At 51.1% G+C, this 10783-nt stretch overlaps 2 protein-coding genes across 2 annotated transcripts; both read left to right on the top strand.

Moving 5' to 3' along the window:
• The first annotated feature begins 2226 nt into the window (after positions 1-2226).
• LOC100903012 (transmembrane protein 47) lies at positions 2227-4644 on the top strand. Its single transcript, XM_003738195.1, has 4 exons — positions 2227-2421; positions 3859-4011; positions 4110-4293; positions 4421-4644. The coding sequence occupies exons 1-4, from the start codon at positions 2227-2229 to the stop codon at positions 4642-4644; spliced, it is 756 nt and encodes a 251-aa protein (XP_003738243.1).
• Positions 4645-6636: 1992 nt separating this feature from the next.
• On the top strand, positions 6637-10290 carry Septin4 (septin 4). The gene is made up of 8 exons (XM_029112982.1): positions 6637-6954; positions 7226-7397; positions 7524-7828; positions 7918-8091; positions 8406-8554; positions 8852-8872; positions 9861-10029; positions 10150-10290. The coding sequence occupies exons 1-8, from the start codon at positions 6928-6930 to the stop codon at positions 10288-10290; spliced, it is 1158 nt and encodes a 385-aa protein (XP_028968815.1). The 5' UTR covers positions 6637-6927.
• Positions 10291-10783: the final 493 nt, after the last annotated feature.

Consider the following 10783-nt stretch of genomic DNA (forward strand, 5'->3'; position numbering starts at 1 on the left):
TTCCACGCGAGATCCTCATCCCGCCATGAGCCACCAATGTCCACAGAGGTTAGTCACAGTCTACATAGCCTCGGTTCTTGCGATTTCTGATTACGTCGGCAAGATTTCCTGTCAAATCGGACATTTATCCGTTACGACTAGATGTCCAAGTCGACAGTAGTTGAATCGATCAGGACGATGCTTCATCCGTCGAGTCGACGGCTCGAGAGGACGATCTCTCCGCGTAGCTCTCGACTGCTGTCCACGACAGATTCTCGGGCGTTCACGATCAAATTATTATTATCATACTACCTGCTGTCTTTAACCAGCGAGCCGCCTGTTATTCAATCATGAGGAAGCGGTGGAGGACGGTCGATCTCAGCAGCGACGACGACGCGATGCCGACGCTCGCTTACCCTAACAGGGCCAGTCATGGCGTTCCAGCGCTCCACCGACATACCTGGCCCATTTTCAGCCGCTCATAGCGATCAGAGGAAGTCTTCCGGTGAGGTCACTAGGCGTTGGACAGTGAAGTCGGTTCGAGCTTTCGTGAAACATTGTAGTCGTTCGCGGATTGTACCTGTTCGAAATTCGACGGCTCCAAGTCCTGATTTCGACGCGCTCTCTCGCGAGCTCCCTTCGTTGCCGGCGAGCATGCTCGCGGATCATTTCTGTGGAGAATTTCCGCATACGCGAAACCGTACTGAGTGAGAAGTGAATCTCAGAGCACAGCTCCACCACGCAATTTTCACCGGAGCTGGGGTTCCGGGGCGTCGCGGAGTGCTCGAGCGCATTTTGACGTTTCGAATACGAGAGGAGGTACGATGGGGTAGCTTGACTTGGGAAATGCATGAGTGAATGGCGAGTTGCAAGTCTACTTAGGCCGGGTCCACAAAACTCGTAGCCTCGGCTTGCCGGTGATTGGCAGCACCATAGCATCTAGCACCTAGCATCTTCTCCTATCAATGAAATAAGTAGATATGATTTATTGACTGGAGATGGCTAGACTATCGTGTTCTCGTCGATGCGCACCGGCATCGAAGACGACCGTTGAGATCAGAGCTCGCTGGTGACGATTGCTCAGAGGGGGGTTCAGAACTTCGGGAGTTCATCTCGGTTCCGAATTCCGTGATGGCAGGAAAAAGGTGAGCGCCCATCGGTGTTGAGTTTCCGCGCTCGACGCAATGCCGTTCTCTTTTCGTCGCTCTTAGGTCGCTTCTCGCAGAAAATGGTATTCACTCTTAGAGCGCGAGCCGATCTCTCCCTTTCGAGAGCTCTGACCAGCTTTTGGTCCGTCTCGTGCGGGACGATGGCACCGAGCGGTCCGAATCTCAGACTTACTCCGCTCTCACCCGGTCCTCTTGGCGCTTCTCGCCGGTTGACTGGCTGACTGTGTCGTTCTTCGCGCCACCTGAGTGTCCCCTTCGCTATCTGGCTATTTCAAACGGGGCCCATTTCCCTGCTCACAGTCTCGCAAGCTGCGGGAATCTGTTTTCGGATTGTGATCAAGATTCGGAGAAGGGCATTCGGGAAGAAACCACCAATGTGATTTCCCTACTTCAGTGACGTTCGTGGGCGACACTCCGTCTCCCACTTTCCGAAGTGGTGAGTAGTACCCAATCAACCGGCATCGCCGAATTCACAGCGAAAGGAGGCATCAATTCAGATACATCGGGGCATGCTAGCAAAGTTTTGATGCATTGACTAAGTTCTCCAAAACGGCGCAGCGACGTCAAGTTCTGGAAGCTCCACGAGCCATCCCCCGGGGTAGATTTTGAATGTATCCATAGTGAGTGTTCCGTCGTTAGCGAACGGACAGATAATGTCGAGACCTGCCGCCGTGGAGTGTCGGTCTACACGATATCTTTCTATGAGAAATCTATGTCGGCGCAATAGCATAGCTCTCATCGCGGTCTGACCGACATGAGCTTCACAAACAACGTATTACAACATTCTAACGCTCACTGCTATTGGGACAAGGTGCTACCATTCCCCTTGTTCTTCCCGCGGCTCGTGTATGTCATTGAATCACTGCCATAGCTCAGAGAAGGGCGGACCGCCCCGCACGCGATTTTTCCGACCAGTTTTAAGGGCGCCATTTTCGGCGGTGGCAACCGAAAAAACGGGAAGTTTCATAGAAATGTCAATGTCATAAAATCAAATTCCAGGATGTTTTCGGGGTCGGGCGCATTTACCGGTGATGGCGTGTAAGCAAACGCAAGTTTCAGAAAGGCTTTCGCATGTGGAATGGAATTCCTGAGAAGGGGCGACATTCTCAAGAATGCCCCGGGCGCCGCTTCGCCACGTTACACCACCGCTTTGGATATTAAACCTCTGGTTTCTTTCAGCTTCGCCATGGGTCCACCGATGTCAGCGAGACTGTCTCACTCAGAGCCATCGGCAAATACGATAGAGACCGTTCACATCGTGAGACCTCTGAAAGTGAGTATTCATCTGGTGAAATGTAGTTTTGAACGGTCGCTGGGAGCGTGACCCAGTAGATTGCTCCCGGATGATCGTTCTGCCGTTATTGAGGCCTTCGTCTAGGATAGGTTCCGTCCCATGAATTATTGAAAGACGATCGGTCCTACGGCTCTGCGCGGACACACTCCCTCAGTTGCGATCAAACTGAGCTGCGGGAGACTGCCGGGAAGCGAAAGCACGAGGAGCCCGCGCTATGAGCAGATACTGGAATAATTTCCTTTCGCTCCCGATCGCCCCTCGCAGGATAGGCGGTAAACAATAGAAGACCGAGCGCCATCTTGGTCACAGGCGCCGGACCTCACACTTGGGAGCTTTGTTTTGGCAGGAGAGCATTGCCCAGCAGGAGGAGAAGTCGGAGGTGGAGAAGAGGACTTGTGAGCAAAATCTCGGTGCCGCAGTCAGGTGGGGAGGTCGAAGCACTCTCGGAAAATGAGACCTTCGAGCGAATCTGCTCCGTCCTGTCGCTCATCTGTCCTGTGAACACGAAGTCAGCCTTCACGTGCATGCTCTCGGGACGTAGATTTCTCCTTAAGGTGTCGCATCCAGTCGTGCGTCGATTACATCACTGCCGGAGTATACCCAGAGATCTGAGTCTGAGTGGGCATCAAAATCGATACGATATGCGATTATCGTCAGGACACATTGGAAAAGTGTTTTGTTCCGTGATCCGGAATCGTCCGACCCGCCATACACCATTAGAAAATCTTAGACCCGAGGGAAGAGAGGGTCCCGGAAAATGCATAAGATGATCTTCTGAGCTCTGTCAACCACGAAATTATCGATAAGTACCGCCACGGCTCAGTCGGGACTCGTTCACGGCATCTCTCGGCGCTCAACGAAGGATCCTGGGCAGGCCTGCTCATCTTATCCCGCATCCGACCGTTGTCCCCGGAGGATCGAAACACCTGGAGGTTCGCTAGTCCAGGACCGCGGTCTTTAACGGGGATCTCCATCTCCACATCAAACAGCAATAGTGTCCTGCAGGAAGCTTGAGAAAGAGCCGATTTCGTACTGTCTCTCGGTGAAGGGGTTCAGTCCGGCGCGAAAACAGGATGGACTCGCAGGTCATCTTCTCAGAAGCAGGTTACCCGGCGACGTATAGCTCACTTGGTCATTCTACGGCGAATCATCACGATTGCTCACGCAGAGTTCTCTTCGTCTCTCCGCTGGCACGGCCGAGGCATATATTGCCTCCGCATCAATTATCTGCTCTGCCTCATGAGAGCCCTTATCCTAGTTTCGGGGATCCCGATTACAAAGAATGCTGCTGTTTCACGACTTGTATCAACACATGTACTATGAAGCAGGTATACGCGTGAGAAGGGAAACTAGAGATTCCATGGGTATTCGGGAAAAGGTCTCGTGATTAACCTACCTCCGCTCCCGATTCTCAAGGTGTTCGCCTTCATTTGCGGACTTATCGTGACGCTTCTGATGCTGCTCAGTATCCTGTCTTCATCATGGCTCGTCGCTCAGAAGTATAGGCAAGGCCTCTGGGAACAATGTATTGAAGAAGGGGCTCTCGAGCCGCTGCCTTTCGGTCTTGAGGTGAATATCGTACTATACTGGACTTCTGTGTGTATCGGGTGCCGGAGCGTTGAGCTAACAAAATAACGGAATCATGGAATTATCTCGGATCCTTCAAGGTTGGTCCGGGCTGCTACGCCGCGCGAAACGTGACGTATGTCCAGGCCGCAGCGGCGTTGTGCGTGATCACCCTTCTGTGTGACATCGCTGCCACCCTCATGACAGGTTTCGGACTCTGTTCCCGGAACCCTGTGCGTAAATATATGCTGTATCGACTGGCTTTCTACGTGATGGTTTGCGCTTGTGAGTATGAACAATCGTCCATGAACTCGACCGCCCAACAGGCTTCAGTTCACCACTTGAACGACAATATTTCGAGAGCTGATTTTCCTCATTCATTAAGCAATCTGAATGTTCACCTTACTTTCAGTGCTCTGCATCCTGATCGCCCTGGTCGTGTACCCAGCTTGCTTCGCGGCTGAAATCGAGGACTCCAATCGACAAGTTTGGGAATTCGGTTGGGCCTATGGCGTTGGGTGGGGAGCTGCCATCTTCTTATTTGGTGGAATCTTGCTCCTACTTTGTGATAAAGAAACGGAAGAAATCTACTATCGAGAGCGGACGACATCAATGGCTCAGGTCGATAAGGCATGAGATCTCCGATAGAGAGCCTCCATTTTCCATTCGCAGTGCATGCGTCGGGAAGCCGCTCCTGATGGACACCTATTCGTATTTCTTATCGCTGCCGGAGGCGGTTCTTTGATTTGATCATTCGAACCATGAAGAAACCGTGCTACCAATTCTACTTGAGCGGGAGAACAGACGAACCCATGGGCACGCGATCGAGAACACGAATATCTCTTGCTACTGTACGTACTCCTTGGAGACGACGTCGCTGGGAGGCAAAGGCACGCTTCGAGCCTGGTTCAAGCTCGAGAACCGAGGTCAGGGAGCCGTCGGCGTCGACTTTCTGATAGTAAAGGATCAGCCGAGTCTTGAGGATGCTTTTGTGATAAGTTTTTACGGATGGGTCTAGTTGATGGGCCCTGAAGAAAAGAGACTTTTGATTCACCATCTCCAATTAGTCGATTGGAATTGAGGACGATGAGGAATGAACGCGCACATCCTGTACCCGCCAAGAGGCAATTTGTTCGAGGAGGTTGCGATGATTCATTATTCATTAGCTTCCTTCCGACAGGATGGACTTCGGAGCTTCTCTGTCATAGACGAGACGGAAAATCTCTTCCCGAGTCGAACACGGTTGCTTCCATGAGTCCTCCCATCCGGGAAGAATGGGTTTCGTCTCGCATCCTCTTTATCAAGCGCGTATAATTCACATTCATTTGAGTCTATATGCTTGCTTCAATAAATGGTCAAAGGAATACGGAATACCGTGGATCTTGATTCGTCCCGCTCGCCTATTCCCTGCCCACACTGACGTCTGAATCAACGGAAAGGGGGGCCTCATGGAGAACTTGGATATTGCAAACCATATCAAAATGATAATGATCATCCCCAGAATATCTCAGGAAGGACGATCGGATTGGATGCATGAAACCATCTGCTCGATGAGCTCCACAGTTTCATCATGGTATCGAGCCATCGCATCGTCGGCACGCCTATCGACCGGAGATATCGCACTCGTCTGAACAGGATCGATTTCGAAACTTTGAGATTTCGCTAAATTCGATTAAATTGAGGGATGAGCCATATCGCAGGAGCGATATGATTATGACGATTCCCTGCCCTTGACCGGGAACACTGTGTAGGACCTGCTCTCCTCCAATACACAATCGATCAAAAATTATTACGCTTGTCAACCAGGTACATAGAATTCTATGTTCATCGGGATTTCGACTGTCGGATTCGCTCTGAGTCTGATCAGTCGGGGGAGTGAGAATCTGAATCATTCCGTTGGGAAGCTAATGACAGAGATTAAGACATAGGGATCCAACGCAATAATGCCGATATCGATTCAATTCAATGTGATATTATGAATCTTGGTGACTTATTTACCTGAATAATAAGGATATATATCTGTAGGTATGACATGGCTCAGGGTAGGTCTGGAGGAGGAGGTCGGCGTTCGTACATATCACGGGCTCTGGGAATTGTAGAATTTGTTGGGGGGTCAAAATCTCTCGCAGACGCCGGCATGATACCTGCCGCAGGCTTCCGAAGATCGTCAGCATACGCAACTCTGTCTGTCTCTCTCAATATCTCAACTCCCGCTCCTTTGCCCGCATCTCCTATCGTCTTAGACTAGGTATACAAGAGAACGTATCTGAGCGTGGAATCACCTGGGTCTTTTCCATACGTACGTGGACGGGACAAACTGGCGTCGAGGGATGGGAGGTGAGAGCACAAAAATGGTTGTGACCGCAAAGTTTTTGGGACCCCAAGATATAAGACTTCTCGGAAATAAATCGTGTTATTACCGAAAAATTCGCCGACCCTTGGCCTGCCGCGCTCCTCTTTTCCCGAGAATTCGGCTACGACGCTCGCTCTGAAGCGAACTGAATATGCCCGCTCTGAGTGCCCGCCCGAGCGCCTCTCTCTCGTCTCCCAAAGTCACCACAGCGGTTCTCTCTCGCCAAACGAAGCGGCGGAAGCTGTGCAGTGCTTGCTCGGCGTTGGCTCCTCCAATGCTGCATCGCTCCGACTACATCGCTGGCTCTATGGCAGCCCGCACTTAGACAGCCAAGAAGACAAAGCAGTTGGATGATTACTTGCTTGGCTGGGACCGAGAACAAACAACCGACGGGAACATAAGTCTCGCGAACAATTCTGCTCGTCTGCCATCAAGAGAAACTGTCAGGCAGCCTGTGTCATCTGTGTCCCCAGTGAATAGGTGCTCCGATAAGCATTCAACATAAGGTGAAACTAACTGGGCGAAGAAGGAGTCTGCCGCGTATCCTCTGTTGCCCTCAAGTTGCAATGAAGATGCCTTCCGGAGAACATCGAGTGCGTACCTCAATGTTGGACAAAGATACGACAGAACGGACGAATTCGATAAGCCTCGGGCTCACATTCTACCAATTTATGCTATTATCTGATAGTAGAAACGAGAGATTCTTTGCATGCAATTCATTTCCCGCCTCTGAATCCGATCCTCGGAATGCGCATAAATCGCAAAGCTGGACTGTTTGCGCAGACTCTAAGGGAGTGGTCGTAGCTCGGGAACTCCCCACATCCGAAGACCCCATCCGAGCTAACCCAATGGGATGAATTCCAGGGCGAAATCGGCTTTGCCACCCTCCCGGAGCAGGTTCATAGAAAATCGGTCAAGAAGGGTTTCGATTTCACGCTGATGGTCGTTGGGGAAGCAGGTCTGGGGAAGAGCACCCTCATCAATTCGCTCTTTCTCATGGATTTATACGAAGAACGCAAGCAACCCTCAGTTGATGGTGAGTGATTCGATTGATTAATTTTCCCAGAAGACTCGAAACTCACGTCAGATAAAATGTTCTCCCATATCGACTCTGGAGGATAAGATAGTGCAGAGACACAGGCTCAGTGTGACGCTATTGCAGAGCGAGTTCATCGCACAGTGTACATCGAGAAGAAAACCATGGAGATCGAGGAGAAAGGTGTCCGTCTTCGGCTCACTGTGGTTGATACACCGGGCTTCGGTGATGCGCTGAATAGTGACGATTCATGGCGAGCAATCGAAAAGTATATCGATGAGCAGTTCAATCAGTTCTTCCGTGATGAGAGCGGCCTCAATCGGAAGAATATCGTCGATAATCGGGTGCACTGCTGTCTCTACTTCATACCGCCATGGGGACACGGTCTACGGCAACTCGATATCGAATTCATGCGACGGCTCCACAAGAAAGTACGTTCGCCATCACATGGACTGCTCGGTGGACACACGTCTATGAATCGGCACCCTTACATGGGACACTAATTCCAATTTCGTCACAGGTCAACATCGTTCCAGTGATAGCTAAAGCCGATACGCTATCACCAAAAGAAGCTGCAGAACTGAAGAAGATCATAATGAAGGAATTGGAATCCCATGAGATCCGGGTTTATCAGCTGCCGGAGTGTGATGAAGATGAAGACGAAGAACTCAAAACTACAGACCGCGACCTCAAGGTGATTACCGGCCTGAAGTTGTAGAAGGCGCGAGGCCGAACATTCTCCTCATTTATCCGATCGAGAGACACAGCCTCGCTCTCGCATCAGTCACGTTCTCAAATCAAAACTGCACCCCCACATGAGATCCACGGACGCTTCTGAAGCCTTTCGATGATTCGTGCACCACGTCGCCTTTGCTTTGACTGTTAATCCATTCCGGGGAGTTTCACTGGGAATTTCCAAGCTTCGAACACTATACAGGATGAATAGGATTGTCCCAACTCCGGCTCTCGATGACGTAGCGACCAAATGCCTGATTCTTCCTTACACAGGAGAGCATACCATTCGCCGTGGTTTCCAGCTGCCAAGTCGTAGAAGTTGGTGGCAGAAAAGTTCGCGGCAGGATCTACCCTTGGGGCGTTGTGGAAGTTGAAAATCCGAAGCATTCGGACTTCCTCAAGCTTCGAACCTTCTTGATCAGGTGAGTCTTCTAGGCTTGTTCCGATTCCGAGTGTTCCAGGGGTTCGCGGAACAGAAATGCGGAATGGTGTGGTATATCGTGTTTCATGGTGGCATTTTTTGAGGCATCACTTTGCTTCGAGTTTCCGTACGGATCGATCACACTTATCGGCTCATTTCATTGGGAGTCCCCCGGACTGAACTGTGCCTCAGGAGAGACTTCGGATCCACTAACTGACGTATATTTCAATTCTCGTCCGCGCCTCGGATGTTGGTCCGTCCGGCGGTCTCGCCCTGAACGGCGATTGGCTCGCTGCAGAATTATCATGGGTTTGTTCAGGTAGATGCTCGCCCACTTCCGCCCTCCCGCTGTCATTCCCCTCGAATTCTTGAATTTTTTCCTCAAGGTCGTACCGTCCTCATCCAAAATTCTTGGGAAAATGTTCACGCTTTTGATTTTGGCAAAGTAATGAACCAAAGGCACTCCACACTTTCGATCCTCGGTCTGCGATCGGTGAGAACAGATGAGTCCACCCGGAGGAAGAGATTATGATCCGCAGCATCGTCCGTCCAAAGGCCCATGAAGATCCCGCTTCCCCTGCTACTATACCATTGTTGTGGTCGTCCTCCTCCCTTCGTGCGCCCAAACCGATTGATAGAACGGAGACGGGGCGGAAACCTATGATAAGAAAATTGAATTTCTCCCCTTTGATTCCGAGCCGCTCTGCGGGGAATGACGACAATAGACAGAATCTGCAGCTCCTGACGAAAATTCTAAAACAGAATCTGTAGATCGAATGGCAGAGCTCGGGGGGATTATTGAGACATGGGAGCTCACTATCCCCAGAAGAGCCAACTCGTTTCCGTCTAAAAGGCGTGAAGGCATCTACCGTTCAACCCAAGATAAACCCACTGTACTACGTTCCATCCCTGAGTGCCTTTGAGTCCATTAAGTAGTTGCTCGCTGTTCATCATCAGAATGAATGAGTGAGTGCCGCGAAGCTTGAGCCGCAATCGATCGACGTCACGGAGAGAGAAGAGTTCAATTAATAGTCGTCTCAGAAAGTCCGATTCTCAAGAGCCGGGAATGCCGTCGCTTGGAAAGCCAACATCCAATCAAGCCCTGGATTGCGAAGATTTTCCTTGAGAAGGGAGAGTCTGACCGGATGTCTCGCAGAGATATGTCGAATGAATGAAGTTGAGCAAACACTCGAAGATGTATTCGTGTACCGGATGACTGTCTGTCATTAGTGCTATCAGCTCAAGTCTGCCTAGAGAGCCCCTTTGGGATTCGGGAGCATTCCTCTAAGTCATTGTTTCCAATGTAGTTCGCACATGCAAGACCTCAAAGAAGTCACCCGGGACGTTCATTACGAAAACTATCGAGCTGAATACATCCAGACTCTGCGAACCTGTGGAAAAGCCAGCGCTGCTGACATCGGCGTGGTACCGGTAATCCCCGATGCAGACAGACTGCTCCAAGAGAAAGAGGCTGAGGTAAGTGTTCCGCAATAATGGAAGGGTTGATCCGCCCCGTCAGGGGGGCATCTCCGAGACATTCAAGCTCATTAGAATCTAGGGAAGCGCTCAAAATAACCTTCTCGTATTCCTCCGAAGCTCCGAAAAATGCAGGAGATGCTGGCCCAGATGCAAGCGAAGCTTAAAGACACGTCCCGTTCGGCTACACCCTCTGGAAGCACAACTCCAGATCCGGATTCGAGATCGCGTCGAGGCTCGCACGATCTGCTCCACGCGTAACGTGCGCAGCTACCATCGAACAAGAACTCACGGAACGCCACAAATTTCACTCGAAACAAGGGAAAATCCTCAAAAATATCGGCGGCGGCTCTTGTGGGAGTCGAACTGCCAGACATTGGAAGGTCGAGCGTTGAAAATTCAAGGAAGGGGTGCTCCCTACAATCGATTCCGCGACGCGATGTCGACCCGAAATGCACCACGACGAGGATATCTCAACGGATCTCTAGCGACTCGGGAGACGGTCATTTCCTCGGACGAGCAATTAGCTCAACCCACAGAGCTCTACAGTCTGCGAGGATGTCGCCCGTCCACGCTGCCGATCAGGTTATCAACCCGATCCCTAAACCGAAGCGTCAGGTCAGTTTACCGGGGAAATCCGAAATGGTTGCGGCAGACGGCTTGCAGGAGAGCAGATCTGGCTTCGTCTCACCACCGAGGGACGGTGGCGCGGGTTCTCCGAGAGATTGTATCAGCCCAGGAGCTCAGGCAGCAC

This window comes from Galendromus occidentalis, unplaced genomic scaffold (assembly GCF_000255335.2).
Source record: "Galendromus occidentalis unplaced genomic scaffold, Mocc_1.1 scf7180000075830, whole genome shotgun sequence".
NCBI classification, from domain to species: Eukaryota; Metazoa; Arthropoda; class Arachnida; order Mesostigmata; family Phytoseiidae; genus Galendromus; species Galendromus occidentalis.

Coding starts and splice junctions, on each gene's coding strand:
- LOC100903012 (XM_003738195.1), top strand. CDS start 2,227: ATGGAATTCCTGAGAAGGGGCGACATTCTCAAGAATGCCCCGGGCGCC. Junction 4,012..4,109: donor CGCTGCCTTTCGGTCTTGAG/GTGAATATCGTA, acceptor GGATCCTTCAAG/GTTGGTCCGGGCTGCTACGC. Junction 4,294..4,420: donor CTACGTGATGGTTTGCGCTT/GTGAGTATGAAC, acceptor CCTTACTTTCAG/TGCTCTGCATCCTGATCGCC.
- Septin4 (XM_029112982.1), top strand. CDS start 6,928: ATGAAGATGCCTTCCGGAGAACATCGA. Junction 8,555..8,851: donor CTTCGAACCTTCTTGATCAG/GTGAGTCTTCTA, acceptor GGCTCGCTGCAG/AATTATCATGGGTTTGTTCA. Junction 10,030..10,149: donor TCCAAGAGAAAGAGGCTGAG/GTAAGTGTTCCG, acceptor ATTCCTCCGAAG/CTCCGAAAAATGCAGGAGAT.